The 26,153-nt window shown below is 22.1% G+C and overlaps 2 protein-coding genes across 3 annotated transcripts in view; both read right to left on the bottom strand.

The window, feature by feature from the left end:
* LOC129607443 (post-GPI attachment to proteins factor 3) overlaps positions 1-26,153 on the bottom strand; it is a 74,526-nt gene that overhangs the window by 13,795 nt on the left and 34,578 nt on the right. The window lies entirely within an intron of this gene.
* On the bottom strand, positions 2,284-25,606 carry LOC129607440 (uncharacterized). 2 transcript variants are annotated; one of them, XM_055518466.1, is made up of 4 exons: positions 5,324-5,620; positions 4,060-4,156; positions 3,821-3,994; positions 2,284-3,751 (listed from the first exon to the last, which is right to left on the bottom strand). In XM_055518466.1, exons 1-4 carry the CDS (start codon positions 5,429-5,431, stop codon positions 2,589-2,591), a joined length of 1,542 nt encoding a protein of 513 aa, XP_055374441.1. In that variant the 5' UTR covers positions 5,432-5,620; the 3' UTR covers positions 2,284-2,588. The 2 variants fall into 2 exon arrangements, with proteins under 2 accessions (XP_055374441.1, XP_055374440.1); XM_055518465.1 differs by lacking the exon at positions 5,324-5,620 and adding an exon at positions 25,296-25,606 and having other exon boundaries at positions 2,287-3,751.

A 26,153-nucleotide genomic window follows, 5' to 3' on the forward strand; every position in this document is an offset into this window, starting at 1 on the left:
TATTTAATTATAACTTTAAAATCATCTCTATTTTTTTATTAATGAGGTTAAATATTCATATATTTCTTTAAAACTATTGTTTTTAATCACGAAATCCATAATGCATTGATAAAAAAAAATATAAAATTAATTGAAGCTAAAATATAATTTTGTTATATTGTGTTTTTGATTTAATCAAATTTGAAATTATTAATAAAATAAGTTTTTTTATTTATGTTTTGTTAAATTTAATGCGAATATTTTCGTTTCTTAATTATTTATGTATTTTTTTTTTTTAATATTTTTTATATTTTTTTTCTAAAATGTATGAATGTGAGTTTCTTGTGTTTTTTTTTTCGCTAGTAACTATTACTTATTAAAGTCAAATTTTTTATCTCAACTAAAATAATTTTCTAAATTCAAAGTGATTTTTTTTAATTTTTTTTTAATTTTCATTACCTATTAATGTATTTTTAACATTTTTATGATTTTTGTTTAATGTATTTAGATTTTTCTTTAACTTTATGAATTTTCTTCACCATTTTTTCTGCTTTTAAATACCAATGAATTCAATTAAGCAGTTTTTGTTTTTTTTTGTTCTTTTTTTTTTAATTTTTTTAAATTTATTTTTAATTTTTTCATAATTTTTCTTATAATGAAGTTTTTTCATTATACTCACTCAAAAAAATGTTTATATAACTTTTTTTTATGTTTTTTTTCTTTAATTAATAATTAGTACTAAATTAATTAATTTAATTAATTTTTGTAATGTGTGTGTGTGATTCCTCATTATCAATAATAATGTTATTTTTTAATGTTTTTTTTTGTTTTTAATTTAATATTTTGTTTGTTTTTGTGTTTATAAATACAATTAGGTATAGTGGTTTTTTTTTTATTTTTATATTTAATTATATAAATTTTCTATTACATGTATTTTATTTTTTTTAATAAATTTATTACTTTTCTAGTTTAAAAAATTTTTATTCATTTTTTTTTTTGCATTTTTATTTTTAGTAAATAATTTTACATAAAAAACATCTTTTTTGTCTATTTCAATTTTATTTATAATAATTTTTAATTTATTTATTTTTTTTTTCAATTAATTTTATTAGTAAAGAAGGAAAATATTTTTTTTTATTTAATTTTATTCAATTTTATTTTGTTTTAATTTTATTTTTGTAATGAGAATTGAAAGTTGAGAGTTAAAATATTTAAAAAAGTAACTTTGATTGGCATTAAATTAGCATAAATATAAATAAAGTTGTGGATATTATGACATATTCCTCATGATAATAAAATTTGTATCATAAAATTATTTTTGATTGATAAAATTTTTATTAAATAAAAAATTAAATTAAAAGGATTATTATTAAAATAATTAATGGAATATTGAAAAAACCATTCAAAATTTTTCATTGCTTAAATATTTACTTTTATTTTCTGGTACACACATCTATTGAATTAAGTAAAATATAAATTTATTTATATTTGCCTGTTTATACAACGACTAAGTTTTTAAGTAATTTAACGTACTTTCAATATACGTACATATTATGTATGAATTTTCGTTTTTTTGTTGCTTAGATTTTTTATCTTAAATGAATACGTCAAGCACGTGAATACTAGAATACACGTGCACATATCATGTCAAATTATTAACTTTTCCAAATTTCAACAATTTCTTTCAAAATTTCATTTTTTTTTAAATTGATTAATTACTTTGAACAATTTAATGTGTACATAGTTGGTAGATATTAGCACAACAGTTATTAAATTTATTTGAAATGTGTATAATAATTTGTACTTTCATACATATTTTTCTAGTGGTTTCTTGATTTCTTCACAATAAAAATCTAAGATTAAAATAGTAGTTATACCACATATTTAAAATTAATAAAGAAATTATGTGAAATTTAAAAAGAATACTAATGAAAATTAAAATAATTAGATGGATACTACTAAATACTATAAATTAAAATGAAATTAAACTTGTTACAAATTTTCAATTTATTAAAAAAATAAAATTATAAAATAAATTATTTTTCTTCAAATTCTCATCACACCAATAAAATGAACTACTTTATTATAATTATTTACTATCATCAATTTATATTTAACAAAAAACAAAAGATTTTGTTTCCTTAATTTTTTTTCCTAACAAAAAACAATATTACATATCATAACAAAAAATAGAATTATCAAATATTTAAAAAATATTTTTTTCTTATTTCTTTTTAATATTTTTTATATAATTAATACAATTTTATTTATGTTCTTTTCTTTTAATAATTTGTTTATTACTTGATGAATTTTCTTTTTATTTAATTATTAACCTTTGTTTTTACTTATACAAATTATTTTTAATGTGTGTATGTATATAATTTATACATATATGATAATATGTATGTGTATATCTATATAGAAGAATGTGTACTTGGCTACACACTTAGGTATATACATATAAATATACATAATTACTTGAATCTGTATGTATAAACATATATTATATAAATATATAACTTCTGTCTGTTTGGTTTTTCTGTTTTTTTATTTAATTTTATATCTATTTTATAATTTTTATTTATTTATTTTATTTTTTATTTAATTGATTAGATCCTATCTTCTTCTTCTTCTTCCTCTTCAGGCTCATCACCATTTTCTTCGATTTCTTCTTTATAACCAGGATGCTCAGATATAGCATAATAATTACCGTTATATATAACACCTAATTCACGTAATGCATCACCACGTATTGTTGCTTTTATCGTCCAATTATAGCAATCATCTGATTCTGATTCACGATCTAAACGTTCAACATCTAATATTTTTGAATTTAATCTTTCTAATATAATTCCAATATCTTTGATACTTAAATGACGTTTTTGATCAACTGATAATTGATCAATTAATAATAGGAATTTTTCAGTTGTTGTTTTGTCATCTTCCATAACGGTGTTTTCTGTTTCACTTTCTGAACTATCACGTTCAGGAGCAATATCTAAAAATCGAACATGTTGTCCTTTAGCACCAGATGAACGACGTGACATACTACCACTACCGCTTGTATCACTGATACCCAGTCCACCCATTGCACCTGTTAAACCGCTTACACCTAAACCACTTAAACCGCTACTAGATATTGTAATTGATTGCGGTTGAGGACTAGTTGTACCATCTTGTATAGGTGACGTAGCAACTGATTTATGTACAGCTATTTTACGTCCCTCTTCGTGTAGGGCACAACAATGAAAATCACACTCAGTTGTACTAGGTGAACCAGCTCGACTTGGTGTATGAACATGATGTGCACATTCCGGTGTATGCACATGTACAGCATTAACAGCACTATCAAAGGAACCATTACCTTTCGATAGGCGACGGCTACTACTCGGGTGATATATGCTTGTTGGTCCTTCATCGCTAATAACGGTTATTTGTGGACTAGGATAACGTTGTTGATGATGCAATATTGATGCTGATGATGTGGATGATTTGTCCAGTGAATTTTGTGCAGATAATCCTTTTTTCGATGGTGAATATTTATCCGATGACAAAGGCCCATTACTTGGTACACCAATGCCACCACTACCCATACCCCCCATATTGCTGCTACTTTGGCCTCCGCCGCTACTTCCACCACCTTGACGTTGGTCCCAATGAAGAACCACCGTAACTCGTCCCTTATTATCCATAATTTTCCAAGATGGCGTTTCATCGTGAAGTTCTAAAGCATGAATCGTCTCACAGACGATTTTAGGTATAGCTGATATCGCTAAAATTATTGCATATATTTATAATTTTTCTTATTTTAAAAGAATTTATAAAACAAAAATTATTTTACCAGCTTTTATTACATCAACTCCTGTAGGATACCACCGTTCACCTTGCCTTAGCAATAATAAAACGGTATTATTTGCAAGTGTTCTAAAATATTCTCCATCTTCTATTTGGGTTCCATCGCACTCGAGAACGACACGTACTGGTTCTGAGGCAGGAACCCCAAGTTTATCTTTACCTAAAACGAATTCAAAATTGATTACATTACATAGAATATTTTTTATTGATGGCTTAGAAACTTACCTCGTACTATTAATTCCTCAAAGCTTCCAACAACTACGCCTTTACGGACATTTCGCCAACTATCCCAAATTTTTAGGGGTCTCTTGCCGCGAGACTCCTATAAAAAGAATTAAAAAAGAACATCTTTAAGTTTCTATTAACAACATAATAAAGTATGATAAAAGAAATAAATATAAAGTAATTCAATAAAAAATTTTAATTTGTTTTGGAAATTTTGAAAGTTTATTGATTAGCCCTCCAAATTCTTACTGCATACTTACATTTACATGTGTACTTATACATACATATATATATACATATATTATGTATATTTTTATGCCTGTAAGTAAGAACGTACGTTCTTACGTATATGTATGTATTGAACTATCTTCAAGTTTTTTTATTTTTTTTCAATAAATTATTCGCTGTTTCTCAGATCGTTACAGCATTGTTTTAAATTTTTTCAAATATAATATACTACAAATTTATAGGAAAAATCTTAAATGTTCAATTGTTCAAGGCAAAAACTAATAACACCTAACAGCGACATCTTTAGTTCAGATTTTCTAAGATAGTTAGATGCGTTTACACCAGTGCGTTAAAAAAAGTTTAACTACACGCAGTTTGGTTAATAGGACTGACGTTCATACACCACTTATGTTTCAATCCAGTTTCAATCCACATATACCTGTAGTAGATAAATTAGTAAAATTTATGAATAAGTTTAACCACTATTGTTGCGAAGAAAGGGAATAAGAGGATTTCAGCTATTGTTTTTCAAAAAAAGAAAAAAAAAGCTTATATTGTCTTTCATGCGAACACTGTCAAATTTCCTCTCTAGCTATACAGACATTAAATGAATTTAATATAGATTATCGGGTATCGCGCATTTTTTTAGCGCGTAGCTACAAATGTCAAGTTTGTTGGGCAATGTTAAATTAATAGTATTTGTGTTATTATTTTTAATAATAGTGTTAGTATTATTGCATTACTATTATTATACCGTTATTAACAAATTAGGCAGAATGTATTCATTATAATATTTTTTGTTTTCGCTTCAAAATCGCTTTAAATTTTCGCTTTAAAATAGATTTTTTTTAATTGAAGATTTAGAATTGTCATAAATTCTTTTATATAACACATGCATTATTATGCAAGCACATATCTAAAACATTAAAATGGTTCCCAATATAAAAAAAAAAACAATTTATAAAAAAATTTATGAGGAAGGCACTTTGTGTATACGAACAAAATAAAATCAAAACAAATACAAATTTTCAATTACCCCAGCTGGTTGTTGTGTGGTAGCTGATCCTGCTGCTCCTTGACGAAAACTTAAGCAGTTACAAATTGGTTTTGTAACGCCTAGTGTACAGAGAGCAGCAGACCACATACTTGCGTCCTTTTTTAGTGCCACTGTAGCTATTTTTTTTTCTCTTTCAAATCAATATTCAATATTATAAAGTTATTCGTTTTGTTTAAAAACGTGTAATATTTGTATATAAGTAAATACGTGTAGGAATTAATTGTTTTGTTTTAAATATAATTAATTAAAAAATAATTAATATTTTTAGTTCTCATAATTTTCGCCTTATAATTGATTAATTTTCATCTTGTAAAATTTGTTTTTTTTTTTTCGTTTAGCTTCTAGTTTTTTAACCGTGTAGTTAATTTACATTTATAATTGTTTTTATTCTTTATTTTGTATTAATTACATTTTGTTAACTTATATTTTATAAGCTTTTTAGTTTTAATATAATCGTTTTATTAATATAATCTAATATTAGGTGTTTTAATTGGCAGTGATTTTAGGTAATTTATACTTTGTTGTTATTGTTTGATAGTTGAATTTAAAATTATATTGAATTTTATTTCTTTGTTCTTCGCTTTTTAATTTGTAATTTTAGGATGATTAATGAATATTTCTACCATATATAATTTAATATTTCATATACTTATATTATAATAGTAATGAAAAATTGTTGCAAATGAACAATTTCGAAAAAAAAAACTATTTTTATATTGCAAAATTTGTTTTTTTTTTTTCCTTTTCTAAATTAATTTAATTATATACTATAGTTGAGCTTTTGTTTTTTTTTCTTTATTTATTTTTCTTTTTTATATAAATGTGAATTACGTATTTTATTTAAAAAACTATATTTATTATTTTTATAGAGTTAAAGAAACATTTTTGTAAGGCAACATTTATTTTAACGGCAATAACAACAACGTTTTATTTTTTTTTTGTTTTCTACAATATTTTATCATGTTATATATAGTTTTCTTTATTATTATTATTATTATCAATTTCAAAGTTTAAATACAAAATAAAAAATTAATTAAATGTTTGAATAACTGTTTTATTTTTTTCTTTTGTATTTTCTATTATTCTATATTATTATACTTATTGTTATTTATTTTCCACCCCTATATATTTTAATAGCTAACAAACTATATTTTAATTTAATATTAATAATTCTTTATTTCCAGTTCCAGAACTGTATACATATATATAGATTTATGTTAAATTATAATATTGACGCAAGTAAGCCTTTCTTCACCTTCTATATATACGTTATAGGTTAATTTCTACATTTCTATAATATTAATTTAAGATGAGCTCTAAAAAATTAAATATATTGTTGAACATTTTTTTTATATTATAATTTTATTCTATATGAATTTCTTATTTAATTTATTTTGTATTAAAAATATAATTAATTGTAAAATGAAGTCATAATGAAATTAAAAAAGAAGATTTTTATATAGTTATATTTATTTGTTTTGTTTGTTTGTTAATTGTTTGTTGGTTGCAGTGCTAATGCTCTTTTTATTAAATATTATATAAATGTCATACAAATTTAAATTTTAGAAATAATTTTATATTTATATATATATATATATGTATGCATATATGTTTTTAGTTAAAGAATATCACAATAAAATGAACTTTTATTTTTGTTAAGTTTATTAATTTTTTCCTTTTTTTTTGTGAAAGAATACTATGTTTGCTTTTCTTCTTCTCTCTAATAAGTGCTTCAAAATTCTTATATTATACAGTTTTCTTCTCAATTAATTATTAATTAATATTCATTTTTATATTTCTATTTGTAATTATTATATATAAATATTATTGTGTATAGGTATAATTTTTATTGCTATTTATATATTTATGTAGTTTCATAGATTTCTATATAAATTTTTTTATGTACAAAATAGCTGTATATTTAATAATAATAATGATAATATGGCAGTGTTCCGATTATCATTTTTTATATTTTTTGTTATATAAATAACTAGATAATATTTAGAAAGGAATTATTAAAAAATTTCTTAATACAATATATGCGTAAAATTTCCTGTTATATTTTTTGTTAATTTTTTTTTTCCAGTTATTTTTGTTTCATTGCTATTTTATTTATTTTATTAAATTGGTAAAAAAAAAATTTGGAAAGTAGAAAACATAAATTGTTTGAAACCCATATATGATTTATATTTCCATAAAAATTATTATTTTATTCTATATTTAATACTAACTATAATGTTTTTAATAAGTACGTATATATTATTGGGTTTTGTTTTTAAATCAGAGAAAATTATGTTTTTATTAACACGAACACTTATATTTTATACCAATAATTATATTTTTTAACTTATATATTAACTTTAACTATTATTGTTTACTTATTTATTTAATTAATATATTTAATTTATAAAGGTCATTATATAAATTTTTTACTTATTCATTTTTTTTTTATTTCTTTTTCATATACATTTCTTTAAGTTTTTAATGTTTCTTTGTTTTTAAATCTATATTATTTTTAATTATTATTAATTCACATTTAAACAAATTTTTAATTTTCTTTTTATTTTTTCACAAACCAATTCAGTCTTTGAGATCTGCAATTAAAAATAATATTAAGCACAAATAATATTCAATTAAATTCAAAATGAATTATTGAAAATTATATAACGTTTTAAAAATTATAATAGTTAATTATATTGCTAATATAAATAGTGAATAATTAAATTGATAACATATTTCAAGTATTGTAATAAATTATTATATTTTATTAGTTGTAATAATATTATTAATTAATATTAATTAATTTAATTTTTATTAACAAATTTTCATAATCTTATACAATTCGAATTTATTCCTATATTATATTTATATATAAATAAAATGTAATATATTTGATATTGAGTAAAATGACTTTTTTTTTAAATTCAAAATTAAATTTAGAATATTTGTTTTTTATTTTTTTATTCAAACTTTAATTTTTTTCAAAAAATTAGTTTATTAGTGCATAGATTTGACATTTATAATAAATATTTATAACAACAAACTCAATAAGAAAGAATACATTTTTAAACTGATTTTTGTAAAGACGGTAGAGAAAAATAAAAATAAAATAAAAATTTTATGAATTCAAATAAATAATAAAATATTAAAACATACACACACATATTCAGATTCAAATCTGTAGATGCATTTTTATATGCATACAATAAAATAAAAGAAAAAACAAAAAAAAAATAGTATTAAAAACTAGGGCAAGGCTATCATCATACTCATATATAATGACCTAAAAATATATACGAATGAAAATTGGCCTATTCAACTGGCCTGGGTATATCGTATATAGTAAAAGAATTATCAACAACAGCAACAACAACATCGCTGAAAACTACACAACACTAATAACACCAGAAGAGTATACAAAAAAATAAAAAAAAAATAATTACCTACAATTTTTATAAAAAGAAAAGAAATATTTTATTGAAAAAAAAAATACAAGAAATTAAAAAATCTTAAACAAAAGAAAAAAAAATACTATAAAAATGTTTTTTTTTAAACATCAAAAGCACGATTTGATCTTATTTTTTCTTATTTTGAATGTTATAATTAAAAAAAAAGCAACAAAAAACGTACACAATTTTATTGTTATAACAGTATTTTCATTTTATTTGTTAACCGAAATTTATAAATTTAAGTCGAACATTTTAGTTCGAATAACGAAAAAGTTTTATTAATTTTCATTTTATTTTAATTTTAAATTTAATTTTTTTAATAAATTTTTTATAAAATTTTAAGTAAATCGTACTTCGTACATCATTAAACCAAAGAAAGACCTTGGACTAATTCTTCATACCCATCATGAACATGAATAATATATATGTATATATATATATTATATATATATATATATATATATTATATATATATATATATATATTATATATATATATATTATATATATAACATTTATAGTATGTAAAACAGTATACGTATTTGCAATAGCGTACAAACACATGCAATTATGAATAATTTTATATAATACAAAATTTTTAACGTTATTTCTCTATATATCCGTATACACATTATTCACATATGAATATACATAATATGTGTAAGTATGTTCAATGCAATTTTAATATAATATGCACTTTCGCCCCTTTTTCCAATAAAACTATTTAATTACCCTACAATACATAGGAAGGTACTATAGTTGTTACAATATCAGAACACAAAAAAACAAGAAAACAATCTTCCGTAAATGAAAAATGTAAAATTTATAATAAATACTATAAAATTTACACACATTTATATTCACATACACACACTTTACTAAATTTGAAAGATTTGTTTGTATATACTTGTTTACATTCGTTAAAACTTGTAAAAAATGAAGTTCCTTCATATTTTACTATATTTTACATTTTTACTGTCATAAATGTCACTTCTCTATGATTAATCAATTAAAATAAATTGACAAATAAAATTAAAAAAGAATTTCTACATTTTTTTTTTTATATACATATGTAAATCAATTGTTTTAAAAATAGTCAAAAATTTCAAATTTTCTTCTTTTTTAAAATTTTTTAATTTTTGAAACATATAACGGGATTTTAACTTTTAACGGGACCATAAAAGAAAAAAACAAGAAAAAAAAATAATTTTTCACGTACACACTAAACCAAGACTAAAAGTTACTGTTAAGGCAATAATGAAAAAAAAGCATAAAACAAAAATTATATACCTATTACATTTTTGGATATAACAGAATATGTGCGTACGTGTACAATATTATAAAACATTTACTATATATATGTATGTATATATAGAATAATTATGACGTGTACATATATGTATATTAATTTATATAATAATATTATACTTGCACCATTAAAATTATTTCATGTACAAAATTTTAAAATTTTATTTTATTTTATCTAATTAAATTTAACTAATATATATATATATATATATATATATATAATATATATATATATATATATATATATATACATATATGTACGTATAAACGAATTATAATTATCACATGTATGTATAAAAATTAATTGATATTTTTCAATATATAAATTTATAAACTATGATACATTATTTATGTGTATATAAAATTCTGGCACACATTTTACAATGTGCCAAGTAAATAATTGTAATATACTTGTGTAATTTATTATAATATATTGTAAAAATATTATTTGTACGTATAAATACGTTATAATTATGTACTACATAAATATTGTACCTTTGTACGTAAAATCTTGTATATTTTATTCAAATATAATATTAATTTAAACTTTTTTTTTGTAAGGGGAAAAAGCAGCACATCTGTGCGCGCGACTCCAATTTTTATTTTGATTAAATTTTAAAATTTGATGAAAAATCATATTCTCTTATACTAAAAAAATATTTATAAGTATATGTAAAAAAAAGTCAATTAAAATTTACTATAAATAAAAATTTTTCCATTATCAAAATAAAGAAATATCCATAAAAATTCACAGTAATAAAATAATTTAAGTGAAGAAAACTGAAATTGCTGGTGGCGATTGAAATTTTTTGGACAATTCAATAAACATTTCAATGATAGTAATATAAGATAGAAACTATATGAAAATATTAACTAGTAGTTTTTTAAATTATTTTAATATTATTTTAATCTTTCAAAAACACCTGCAAGTTAAGAGTATGCGAAGTTTTATATGTCGAATAACGTTTTCGTTCTTATTTAATTTTTGATGGCGTGTTAAAGCTATTACGGTCAAATATTGAAAATATGTGGTAACACTTAAAATATCTTTAAACTTTATGAAAAAAAAAATTAAATAAAATTTTAAAAATAAAATAAAAATTTTTTCTTTTACCTTTGTATGGTTTTTTTTTATTAAATTTTATAAAAGTGATTTTTTTTTTGTTAATTTTTAATATTGCAAAAAAATTATATATAAACACATCGCGTATAATTTAAGTGTACATATATATTTTTAAAAATTGTTGTTTTTGTTCTTCAATAAACATTTTTCACAGAGAAAAAAAATAACAACGAAAGAGCGAATTGATAATTTCATAAATTTTTTTTTTTTTAGTTTTTTTTATTATTTTAAAAAAAAAATTTTTTTTTTATTTTTTTTATACAAAAATATAGAAGAATGTGTTGCAGTGATTTTTAAAAAAATAAATTTTTTATTCATTTATTTTATTAGTATTTTTTTTTGGCTTTTATTCCTAAGTATAAAAATTGCTGTTTTTTATGAATTTAAAAATTATTTTTTAAAGTAAATTAATTATAAATTAATTTTTTTTTTATTTAATCAGTCCTTTGTTTTTTGTTTTTTGTCTTTTTTATGTTTAGTAAGTATTTATAGATTAGTTTTTTTTTAATTCGTTTGAATACCAAAATATTATTGTACAAAAGTTGGAACTAATCATGCAATTTATAAAAAAGATTCGAAAAAAAAAACGAAAAATTTATTTTATCAAAATTTTATTAAATTTTTAATTTTTATTTTAATTTTAATATTAATTGAATTAAATTTAAAATATATATACATATATATTATGTGTGTATAATAAATAAGTTATTATTCAATCATTATATAAATTGAAAATGAAAGCGTTGGCACTGAAAAAAATATCATGGGTAGTTTGGTATTTATGTAAAAAAAAATAATCGTTTATAAGCTGCTGTAATTTTTTTCTATATTAATTTCATATTAAATTTAAGTTTTATGTGTATGCAGATATATGTATGTATCTATATATACATACAATACATTCTGTATTTACTTCGTGAACCAATAATATATATATATAAATACATAAATTTATTATACTTTCTCTGATAAAATAGGAAGAAACCTTAACCCTTTTTTCTTGGCTTTTTGTTGTTTTTTAATGATTTTTTAGTTTAGTTATAGAAAAAATTATGTAAAATTTATTTAATTTTTTTTTTATTATATTAGTATATTTAATTAAACGTTAATTATATTATTGTTTATTATCTGTTTTTAGATGCATTTATTGTTTTCTGACAATTTAAAAAAAAAATTATTGTGAATTTTATAATTCCCGTTTTTGGGGTATTTTAAAATTTTCTCTGCCATTTTCAGATTTTAAAATTTAATTTGACTAAATTAATAATTTATATTTTGTATTTAATATTTTCTTTATTATTATATTATTATTATATTATTGGAGCAATATTTTTAATTTTTACAATTTTTTTTAATTTTCTCACATCACCTCTATGCTTATTAAAAATAAATTTCAAATTAAAAATTTTTTGTTTAATTAATTAAAATTCACATTTTTTTATTTTATTTTATTTTATTTTTTTTCAAATTTTACTATACAAAAATTTCAAAATTTTCTTTTTATTAGTATAATTTATTTTTCTTGTTGTTAGATTCAATGCAAACGTATAACATAACTGCATCCCAGGATAATATCCGAGAATGATGATATATACAGTTGCATATCAATTTTATTTGAATTTATATTGCACAAAAAATTGTATGTATATGCATTTTATTAAAATATTTTATTGTTGAAAAGAGATTTCCCTGATTTCTTCCTCCTTTAAAAGAAAGTAACATTTTTTTCCATATATATTAACCAAAAACAAGAGAGAGAGAAAGAGTGAGAGAAAGAGAGAGAAAGATTGAAACGGAGAAGAAGAGAGAACAAAAAAATTTTATTTCACTTATTTTTAACAATTAATCTTTATTTTTTTTCTATCAACTATACTAAAAAATAACAAACAACAAAAAATTTTATATTCCTTGTTTCTTTTGTTCATTTAAAATAATATCACAGTGAAATTTAAGGGAAAAAATTATTATTTTTTTTTTATTCAAAAAGATAGTAATTCCAAAATTAAATTTTTTTGTTAGTAGATAACTGTATTATTTGTTTTTTTATTGTATATCCTTTTATATAAATAATTATTATTCTCTTCTATTCTTTTCAATTTATTTTTTTTTCAATTTTATTTTTGGAAATGCTCCTTTCAGTCCTAATGAAAATCACAAAGTGCAGTGCCCTCCTGACCGATACACGAAATCGGGCTTATGAATCGTTTTGTATATACTACTATCGTTTGCCCTCGTTTTGTCAGAATTATCATACAAATATGTACATAGAAATAAACAACAACACTAAACAACAACAACAATAACTGATTGAGAGAAAATTTTCAAATTATTTTTTTTGCCTACTAAATATTTATGTATGCATTTGCACATATGTACATAAAGCACGTATATATATAATTAGATGTACAAAAGTGCATTTATATGTCATGTACAAATTGCAATTGTATATATATAAAAGAAAATTCGTATAAAAAATAAAATTCAATAAAATGCAAAAAAAAAACTTTACTTATACGGTAAGCTTTATATTTGCATATTTCATGTGAAATAATAAAAACAAACCAAACAGTAAAAACAATTTTTGCTTCTATATAAAAGTCCTGGCACAACACTTTAAAAAAATCATCTGCACATTCCCTCTCTTATATACATATTCAATCGTGAAGTTAAAAAAGAAAAATATCCAAACAAAAACTGAGAATAAAATTTTAGCTCTCTAAGGACTTCAACTGCACGTAGAATGCAAAAATGAGAAAATAAATATTGAGAAATAGTAAAATTGGTTTCGGGAAAATTTTTTTGCTATTTTTACTTTTTTTGCATGTAAAACAAATTTATTGTGATACTACGGTATACAAATATATGTACATATGTATGTATGTTTTATTTGTATTTTTGGTAATTTTCATGTTTCGAGAAAAAAATTTCAAAATTTTTCTAATTTCAAATGTTCATGTCAAAATTTTCCGAGCTTAAATATGTTCAACATGTGAATAACAGTGTTATTTAATAATTTAAGTGTTATCTCTTATGACCAAATATACAATAGGTTGCAATTCAAACTGCAAAATTGTTAATTTTCGTTTAAAATTATGAGTCCGAATAGCAAGGAATATAACAATAAATATACAGTTTCTTTTAAGCAGTAAGTGTGCGCTCTTGAGAGAAATCAATTTGATTCAATTGAGCCCGTAAGCTGAAACGTCATTTTCAATAACAGTTAATTGAACATTCACACTAAAAACTTACTTATTGAATTTTCAATCAATATACAAGAATATCTCATTCTTCTTTAATTACTTGTGGATATTTGAAAAAAATTAAATAATTAAATAACCCTTTTTTTTCTCTAAATCAGATATTAGAAAATTAATTAGATATAATGTTTTTTTTTCTATAAAAGCCAAACAATTTCTAAAAATTTAGTATCGAATAAACGCAGTCTAAATCACCCAAAGTTATTTTGATCAGGTAAACTCGTAAAATTTTAATATTTCTACGAAATTTTTATTTTTTACTCTCTTTTGCACCTTTTCTCTATTAGAAATATGTACATGTAAAATAATAAACAAAAGTAAAATGTGAAAATTTACATATATATATAAATACATTCATACATTCGCTGCACATTTAAATTGAAACCAGTTTTCAAATAAGAAGGAAAGCTTTTTAAGTTTTTGTTTTTTTTTTATGTTTTTCGAGTGTATTAATTTAAAACCTACAGGATAGGGGAAAACCATTTTATTTTTATATGGATAATTATGTTTATATTATTTCTGTAAATATGTATGTATTTTACAATTTATCATACGGGCATACATAATGTATATATGTATAATATGTACACAAACATAATAATATTCACGTTTTCGTTCTTAAAAGAGAAATGGTGTAGTATGAGTTTTTCTTTACTTTTTAAATGTGCATATACCTACTTATTTCTCTAAATTTTTTGTCAATTTATTTCATGCTAAATTCTGTTCATGTAAAAGATCAAATATTGAAGATTAAAATTTAATATCAAAAGATTTCTTTTCTAAATGACCGAAAATATGCTTTAAAATATTTTTTAAGCATTACATTCTCACAAATAGTTTGTTATTCTTTATAAATTAAAAAAAAAGAAATATGTATTTACATACAAACATGTATATATTTGTTATGTAGTTGTAGATATTGCGTTTTTATACACACATTTAATATTTGGTGCTTCCGCCTTAGAACAGTAGAGCAAAAGAAAATTAAAAGCAATTATACTAAAAGTGCTCTGTGGCCGAAGGGACACACTGCAATGACAAGAGGAAGGAGACCTCATTAAAGCGTTTGGAAATTTGAAGCTATAACGGGAAAATGTTTTCTAGAACAGATTGCAAAGAGACTGTGCACTTCTTCATCTGATGTTTGCGGGGGATGTTGACTTAAAACACGTTTTCTACGAGTCCCCGCTCTGACGCGGAAGAGAAGACGCACTTTGGAATGATATCGTTTTGATGGATTGGAGAAACTTTCGAGGGTACCCGTGGATGATCTACTGATCTTTGTCAAGGGACTTAAACGAGAGTGTCGTGGGTAGATGCCCATTGGGCTACTATTGGTTATGAAATTTCGAACAAAAATTTTTATTTAAATTTGAGCAAAATTCAAATTTAACAAAAATCTCACCGAGTATACGAATTTGTCAAAATTATAAAGAATTTTTCCTTGAGAGTTTATTAGAAAATACTTTACCAATAACGTACAATGCTGGCAGTTTTGTAAAATAATTGATTAATAAATCCATTCGCCATGAAAGTACATAAAAATGGTAGGTACGTTCAAAAAAATGCATTAATAAAAAAAAATTCTTAGTAAATTTAAGATTCTTAAAAAAAATTTTTAAAATTCAAATTCAAAAAAAAATACCGTTGTTATCATAATAATCAAAATAGCATAATGCATTTTAAAAGCATAAAATATATTTGCTTACATACGATACATATGCATACACATTTATAAAAAAAACTAGTAGTAATATACTCATAAATTTTTAAATATTTATGTATGTATGTACACATTCTATAGATTATCAGAAATTATAATTTATAATAAAATATAATAATATGTAGATAAATTTAAACACATGTATTCGTTCGTACATACATAGGTACATAAATTTTAATTTCTATCATCTGTTATATTTTATATTTAACTCATTTTCAACAAAAAATTTAATTGTATATACCAAAAAGATATTTATATTTTTGTATACCAGATTACAACTTACATAAAAATCAAAAAAAAAAAACAAAAAATAAGCAAAATAATATTAAAGAACCGTTATTGATAAGGTCAGGTATTTTATATTTTGTGTGTGTGTATGTTACGAATGGGAACAAAAAAGAATTTCGATCAAATATTCAATTTTTTTTCCTTTTTTTTCTGCTTTTCATTTATTTTTCAATTTTTTTTTAAATTTCATTCTGCGATAATTTTTTATCTGACCTGGCAACATTTGGTAATTTATTTTTACTATGTACAAGTATAATACACATAAATATGTATAAAAAATATTGTAGATTGGAAAAGCAGTTAATAAAATAATAATTTTTAGTATTATACATCTCTTTTGTTTTTATAGAATTTGCTTGTTTGCTTGTGCAATATATAAAAATATGTATATACATATATAAAAAATTAATAATATATTAAATAAATATTTCCTTTTTAAATCTTTTATATAACTAATATTTTTGTAATATCCATTTAGCATTTTATCTTTTATTTAATATCTAACGATAGATGTCGTTATCATTCTCTATTTTTCTCTCTCTCTTTCATTCTTCTTTTATTTATGTTCCAGTTAATTTTTTTTCTCCGCTGTTCTCATACTCCTTAGATTAAATGAGTAGGTCAAAGCTTCAAAAATTAAATATTAATATTTAATCTCCGTTGTATTCATCTTTTATTCTTTTCTTTTTACTTTATTAATTTCTTATATTTTTCATACATATTTTTTAAATATGTGTGCGTGTCAGTATAGATTATGTTCAATATTTATATATATATATATACATATACATAATATGTGTAACAATATTTATGTATTCAAATTTCAGTTTATTTCCAATTCCAAAAAATATACTTGAATTTAAGCATTAATACAAAAAATGTCTTCTACGGCACTTATTATTATAAAAAAATTGATCAATACACACATATACTTACGTATACAAAACTTTACATATAGTATTATGCTATATGCAATTATAAATATAATAACAAATTTTCCACTAATAATAAATGTATGCATGTATGTGCAAAGATTGGGAAATTAACTTTTCTTTACTTCCCAATAATTTTTAAATTATAACAAAACACTACAAAAAAATTTTTCCAAAAAAATAAAGCTTTTTTTCTCCTTTTTTCCAGTTTAATATTTTCTATTCCAAATACAAATACATTATAAATAATATTATAAACAAAATGACATGTTTACATACAAATGTAGTAGGTAACAATTTGGAAATCAAAAGTCTGTAAATTGGATGTAAAGAGATCTCTTTGAAAAATATTTTAATTTGCCATTCAAAATAAAAATTTTTTATATTGTACACTCTGTGGAATAGAAATTTCTGCAAAAGGTATAGAGAATAGAAGTATATTAAGGAAATATATAAATACATATCCACAAATGTAAATGTAAATGAGAAAAAAATAAAAACAAAAATTAAAGAAAACAAAAAAAATGTGTGGGCGAATTTTCGTGTAGGAGTTAACAAAAAAAAAAAAACAAAACAAAAAATAAAACATTTTACATTTAATAGAAAAGGATAAAGTAAAAGTAAATAGAAAGAGAGAAAAAGAAAAATTATCGTCTCACGATGGAAGAAGAAAGATAAAATTGAACGAACTTAAGGGCAATTAATAATTTGGTTTTTTTTCCTTCTGTTTATTTGTTAAAGCCAAACACCCACACCAAAAACTATATTTCTCACTTAATACTAACACAAGAGCAAGAATATAATAAATAAATACATAAACTGGAAGATTAAAAAAAATTTTAATAATTTTTAATAAATTAAAAGAAAATGTTATATAACTGAAGCTTTTAATCTTTTAAAATAATAGCATACTATAGTATAACTAAAAAGTAAATAAGCTTAAAGTTATACACATTTGCATATGTATATAAGAGTGATAACAGTGAAAATGCTCCCAAATTAGTATTTTATCTATTTCCTATATTAAATAATTCTTATAAAATTCAATATTTTTATAGAAATAATTTTTCTTAATTTTTTAAAATAATTTTTTTTTAAAAATAATCATAATAAACCACAATTTTGTTTACCATAATTTACTTTAAATTGAGATTGTTAAAATTATAAAATTAATAAAGCTTATAATTTAGAAATTTTGCTCCATAATACGTTTTAACGTCATCAGGCTGTAACACAACAGGGTAATGCACGAAATTCTATAAACTTACTTACTTAATCTTCCCAGAATATACAAATACATTTTTACAGACTGCATTGAGTAAGAAAATTTATGTGAAGTAACCAAATTTCGTTCTTCGAGTTTTCGGTGGAATTGCGTTTCTTCATGCTAGGGAAGCGTAAAGTAGTAAGGTGTGCGTCTGTGCGTAAACGCGTCAATCGCGTTTATTGTGCAGCTTTGGATAATTAATCAACTTTTTTGATATGCCAGACCTTCTGATTATTAACAAAAATCACTGACGAAGATTTCAAGGAATTCAGTTGACATAAAGTTAACAACCATTAAGAGCCGAATTTACATTTTTCTGGATATATTAAAATTTGAAAGAAGTATCTTTTCTAAGTAAAGGAAAGACATTTTCATAATCCATTTCTGTACTTGTTATAATATATTATGAACACAAATAAAAATCAAATTCATATCAAACTATAACATACTCGTATATGTATATTCGCGGATTATTCCAATATGATTGCAAAAGCCAAGTCATTAGCCAAATTAGGAGATAAACTGAACGATAATTTGAAAATTTTATTCTGTTGGTTCGATTTCAAATTGTGTATTAACAAGAGAAAAACTAACTACATAATATTCAAAACATCAAGAGAAAAAGCCTGCTGATATGACAATTAAGGTTATCCAATTCAAAATGTAGATATTGTTAAATATTTTAAAGTGATAATTAATAAAGATTTGAAATAGGACAAACACATAAAAAAATTAAAGACACAATTATCCTATAAAATAATATGACTATAAAAAGATCTGGCGAAATTCTGAAACTTACAATTAAACTTAATTACAACGGCTTAACATTCTATCAAAAATCCGATATAACATATATAGTTGGAGTCACTGCTCACAGAGAAAATAATATAGCATATCAAATTTATATTATCTATAGATTAAATAAAGGAAATTTCTATTGAATTGAAATTTTTAATGGTTATATAAGCATAATTTAAAAAAATTAAAAATCAATTCATTTTCAAAGACTATAAATATTTTAATATAAACGGAAATAGCTAATATATGTATATGTATGTACATTATTCAAAAATACTTGCACTCAAATGTATAGTAATATTTAAAGTATACGTAAGTGTTATACAATAATATAATAAACTAACTGTACGAGGGTCATAGTTAATTTTAAATGTCATTAATCATTTAAAAAGAAATCATATTTTCAAAAAAAAAATAACAAAAACAACCAAGGAACAAAATTAAGATAGAAACAGAAGGCAAAAAAAACGCAAATATTACAAGAAGGAAACGATATAAAGGGAAAAAAGCGACATAGAAAAAGAAAAACAAAAAAATACTCGTATATGAAGAATGCATTCTTGTTATACTGCTGCATTCCTTCATTATTTCACTTAGTGTTCTCTCTCTTTCTCTCTATCTATTTCTTTTTCTTTCTCTCTTCCACTCATACTCCCTTTTCGCAGAACCACCAACTCCCCTCTACCTTTCCTGTATTCAACTTACTTATTTCTTTTTCATTTTAATGTTGAACGATTTCTTTTACTTTTTTTCTGTCTATTTACTAAAAAAAAAACTAAAAAATAAAAATCTACCTACACACACCATACATTTAGAGGAGTATACACAAATTTTTTTGGAAAATAATAAAAAAAAATGTTTTTTTTTTCATTTTTTTGATTATTTTTTTTTAAATGATTTTATGTAATATAACTATAGTACATATATATCTTCTTTTTCATATTACACACATTCGTATCCATAATATAATACATTTATGTATGTAAATATACTGTATGTGTATATGTTTATTGTATAAACTTACAACATCTCCATATATAATTTTCGTATATTTTCGCCATATCCATATATCCATATATGTATCTATTGTTCATATAAATATTGGAATATATATAAAGAAGTATTAAATTGCAAGGGTCTTGACTGACCTAATTTGTAAAGTAAAATCTGGAACAAACTAATACATACATACAGACATATACATACAATCAAAATTTTCAAATACTTTAATCATCACAAATAAATAATCATCACCATTATCATCATCACAATCATCATCATCATCATTAATATTTTCAACATTACCATCATCACTTTTCATCAATATGATCAACATCATCATCATCATAATAATCATCATAAACATCATTGTACAAAGAATTCTTTTTTTTTTTGGTTTTTTTGTTCATTTCTGCTTGTTTTAGAAAAATTCCTTTAAAATCCTTCTTATTTTCAAAAATAGCGAATAAAATGTTATGTGCGGTCTGATGTGTATGTAATACAGAAAAGAAACAAAAAAAAATTCCACTCGTATATTTTTTTAAGGTTTTTTTTTATGGTTTTAACTTTTTTCTATCTATTCAGGAATATTTCAGCAGCATAGAGTAACACTGATGCGTCTAAAATAGTATAATTTGTATGAAAGTATGTGATATACACATATATATATATATATGTATATATTTGGAAAAGGAAAACAATAAGCAAAAAAAAGAAAAATTTAAAAAAAAATTCCAAATTCCAACATCCAAAAAAATAAGAAAATGAGAAGAAAAAGATTTTTTTTTTCTGTTGTTGAACACAAATTATTAAAATGAAAAAATTTGGATTGTACTCATATTTCATACATAACAATTACAATCGGATATACATACATACAAATACGTACATATTTCTTACCTAAATATATGCGATTTGTACATACATAAGGACAAACCTTAACCATATACATGAAATACGATTAACCATTGAGGAGAACAAAAAGATTCAACTTTTCTTTTTATAAATTTACAAATTTTGTTCCCATATGTTTTTATCCTATACATTTTTACCTATATATAATAGTGAATTTACATTTACATACCTGTATTAATACAATTATATATATATACTTTATCAAGCTTAACATACATACATATGTAAAAAATATGAATATTTTTATTCTTAATGTATTTCATTTTAATAAATACTTATACAAACAAAATCTTCTTATTCCATGAAAAAATGGTTGTATGCACATAAAAATATGTACGAGTATATGTTCTGCATATACAGACTCAATAAAATCTATACAGCCTCTATGCGCTGTAAGTGAAATTTAAAAATTTCCTATGTGTTTGGTTTTTTTCAAAAAAAAACCTGCAAAACAAAAAATTTTGCTTTTACAAATTGTTTTTGTTTTTTATCTTTTTCGATTTTTGCAGATTATTTTAGTCAGGAAAATTAATTTTTCACTTAAATACGTACATATACACAAATCTTTATATTGCGAGAGAGTATGTGGAATACTCCATAAAAATATTAAAGAAAACGAAAATGTTAAATTTTATATTTTATAATTTAAAATTATTTTTTAAGTACTCATATGTTTGAATAAATGTATATGCACATGTATACATACAAATATATTTTTAATTTTTTGTATTCCAGTTAAATAATGTAAGATAATTCTAAAGTAAAAATGAAAGATTCTTCTCTATATTGTTTGATAATACTTTTGTATGCCTGTCTATGTATATAAACAAACTTTGTCTATGATTATGCATCAATATATTTGAAAAATATATTATTATTTTATAGTTTTTTATATACATTATAAAACTGTTGAAAAATTAATAAGAAGAAACCAAAATTTTTTATTCGAAATCTACATTCAAAACAATAATAAATGATTTTTCAACAAATCAATTTTTTATAACTAAAAGTAGTTAATTTAATAAAAAGCAAGAATAGTGGTCACTCTTTTGATTTAAAATCCATGGATGTCCGTTTTTACCCATTTCCCCGCCTCCCCCTTTTTTCCCTAAAAGTTAAAGCCACAGCTCAAAGTTCCTAAAATTAGGAAATCGCAGAAAAGTAGTTTCTGACTTTTTCCACCACGGCATGAAAATAATAAAAAGCCCGTTAAAATTAATTTTTTAACGGGCTTTTTATTATTTAGCAGGCTTTTTATCTGAAATTAATTTTTTTTTTCGATTTCCGATATCGTTTTTCGTCTAGACCATAACTGGGATCTGATCTGAAATTTTAGCAGTCTTTGGTATTAACATTCAATCACCTCTCAAGTTTCCATCACTGGAAATTTGTAATATTTCAATTTTCAGCGTCTTATATTTGCGAAACTGCAAGGTTTTAAGGTTTTTTAAATTTCTATAAATGCCAAAAACTAACTGACGGTAAATGGCGTGCTATCGAAAACTATAATTATTTATCTTAACTCGTGCAATTAATCCTTGGGTTCGACCATTATGTAAACGGTTCTTTCAATTTTTTTTTTTCATTTCAACCTATTAATATGCAATAATTTTAAATATTTTTGTGTATTTTGGAATGAAAATACAATAACATTAAAAACGTAATAGATTGTTTTTAAGAGCAGTATTTTCACTTATTCAAGGGAAGAGTGCTGCTTTACAAACCATTGATTTAACCAAACTTTATTTTTTATCATTTGCCTTCCATTTTTCATTCCATTTATTAATTTATTTTTCCTACAATTTCTTCATAAAATATGCACATACACATATTGTGCACAAATAATATTATTAAAGCTAACATAGACACACATAAGAACAATAAAAGAAAATGGTTATTAAATGAAAAAGCAATTCTTATTGTTTTGCAATTTCTTGATTTTTTCTTGTTTTAATTTTTTTTCCCTGTTGTCCTTTTATAACACTCAAGCACCTATCAGGAATTGTATATGATATACATATACATATACGGAATTAATTGCAAATCCTTGATCTTAGCCTTATGTCCTTTTTGCTATATATGTCCATGATTTTTCATTATTTTATTATATATTATCTTTGTTCTTATTGTATTTTACTTAATTTAAAAAATACTAATTGTTATTATTATCCATTTAGTACAAAAGAAGTATCGAATATCCTTTGAAATAAATTGAACAGCTCATTCTTATTGTTTTTTCTGTTGTTACAATAATTTTATATCGTACTTCATATATACGTATGTATGCATACTCGTATGTAAATGCTTATAAGAATGCTTTTCTATATGTATTTATGTGTTTGAAATATAAGATAATGTGAACGAATTGGTAAAATAATAATAACAAACAAGAAAAACAAAATTTCATTTTAAATTTCAATGTATAGAAAATGTATTGTCTTTTATTTTTGGATTATACGGAACAATTGAACATTTTAGTTTACTTACCAATTTGTTAATTTTGTTCTTATAATTTATAACTATATAATAGATATATATATTTATCAGTTTTTGTAACTATTAAACACCTCCATACTCCTCTCCCACCCTTCTAAAATCTAAAATGTACAACTCGTCATTATTCATGACATTCAACTCGATCGATTAGATTTTTTATATCCGTACGAACGTATGTTCGAAGGGTATACTAAATTTGCCTTGCCGTTTATAACTCTAAGAAATAACGATCTTAGATATAGACTCAAGTGTATGTTTTTGATCAGCGTCGAATTCTGAGTTGGTTTAGCTTTGTCAGTCCGTCCGCCCGTCCCAGCGATAACTCAAAAACTAATTGAGCTAACTTCACTAAATTTTCACGAATGATTTATTGTAGTAAGTTGCCAGAACCCTATTTAAATTGGACATGATCGGAGTATCGGTTTGGGTAGCTGCCATACAACTTCAAAATTTATTTGGCTGTATCTCAGAAACTGTTAAAAGCGTGGTGTTGAAATTTCACACAAGTAAATATAACAGTAGGGCCGATATGCTTGATAAAATTCGTTAAAATTTCTTCGCTCTTTCTGGTAGCTGCTATACAACTTCAATAGTGGTTTGGCATACACAGTATTTTGAAAAACACTACTGAAATTTTGCATAAATTAATATGGCAACTTAAAATACGGCAACTTAAAGTCATAGTCTGTCCCATAGTCAGTTATGGCATATTTATTCGCACATAGGATAACAAATTCGTACGGGTATCACAAGGTCAACTCTATTTTTTCTCGTTAACTAGTATTATTAATGCTAATGTCGTTCTTCTTTATTTTACTTGTATTTAAATATAATATTGAATTATTTAAATAACAAAAATTTCAACCAGAACAGTTCATTACTCATTTATATATTGTTGGATATTTTTTTTTGCTTTTTCATAATTCATCTTACAATATACTTAAATAAATTATTACAATTTGCTCTTTTTTTGATTGTATATTATTATGATCCCATGTTTTCTTTAAATCATACTTGAAATAATATATTTTATAAAGACAGGGACATTATACATTAAATTTCAAAATTCCAAAACAAAATATTCATTATTAAATCGAAAATATCGAATTTCACTAAATATCTGTGGACACACAATAAACATTAAGTTAAATATATCGCAATGAGAGAAAGTTTAAATTTTACCCTCATTAAACAGAAATATTTAATTATTTTTATATCTGTCGATTAGTAAAAATATGCCTATATACTCATAAATATATTAAAATAACTTTAAAACTGTTCAAATGAACATATATCAGTTTCTATAATCTAAGTATAATCTGTTTATTCGAGCCACAGATATATAATATGAAGAAAAAAAGTAAAATTTACAAATAATCAAAAAAAAAACAACTCACCTCTCTTGCCATTACGACATGCCTCAACAGAACAAAATTGGGGGCTCCAATGGTTGCCCCCTGCCCTCATCAATAAAACTATTATATGTATAAAATTTCTGCATTAATTTCAATAAACTCCTTTTATACACTAAATATTTTTTGTTTTATTATATTTTTGTTGATTTTATATTTACACTATTTATATTTATTTATTTATTATTTGTTTTTTTTTTTATATATGTATATATTTATTAATATATATATATATATATGTAAAAACGTATTTGTAATTGTTTTTATATGTATTTGTTTTATTTATATATGATAATTAAATTACATTTAGAATCGATATTTATTTTATTTTTATTTTAATTATACACATACATGCATATATACATACTCGTATATATATATATATATATTTATGTTATACATTTATACTATACCCATATTGAGTAAATTATTTTTATTAAAATTTTAATGTAAAGTGATTTTTTTTTTTGTATATTTTTAATATTATTTGATTTAAATGTCAAATAGATTAATTAAAGGAAAAAAAAATTGTTTCTTTTTTTTTGTTTTACATATGTTTTTTTATTTTCTGTTATTATATATAACGGTATTAATGGTATACAAACTCTATATTTATTTAACTCTATATATTAAATTGTAACTATAATACATGTATGTATTTGCATTTATTTATATTTAATTTATTCTTATTTATTTAATTTTATAATTTTTTTTTATATTAATATTATGTTGGCACCAGGTTTATATTTTTTTGTTTTTCTTTAATTTTTTGTGCGTTTTGAATTAAAAATGATTTTAATTATTTTAAATTTATATGTAAAATTGTTTTGCTCTTTTTATTTG

The sequence above is a fragment of the Condylostylus longicornis genome, unplaced genomic scaffold (assembly GCF_029603195.1).
Source record: "Condylostylus longicornis isolate FDR11 unplaced genomic scaffold, ASM2960319v2 ptg000027l, whole genome shotgun sequence".
In the NCBI taxonomy this organism is placed as follows: Eukaryota; Metazoa; Arthropoda; class Insecta; order Diptera; family Dolichopodidae; genus Condylostylus; species Condylostylus longicornis.

Bases quoted from the DNA above. Each gene is read 5' to 3' on its own strand.
- LOC129607440 (XM_055518466.1), bottom strand. From the start codon at position 5,431: ATGTGGTCTGCTGCTCTCTGTACACTAGGCGTTACAAAACCAATTTGT. The intron at 4,157-5,323 runs GTAATTGAAAAT...TTCTTTTTATAG, and splicing joins CCACACAACAACCAGCTGGG to GAGTCTCGCGGCAAGAGACC. The intron at 3,752-3,820 runs GTAAAATAATTT...CAATAATTTTAG, and splicing joins AGTTGATGTAATAAAAGCTG to CGATATCAGCTATACCTAAA.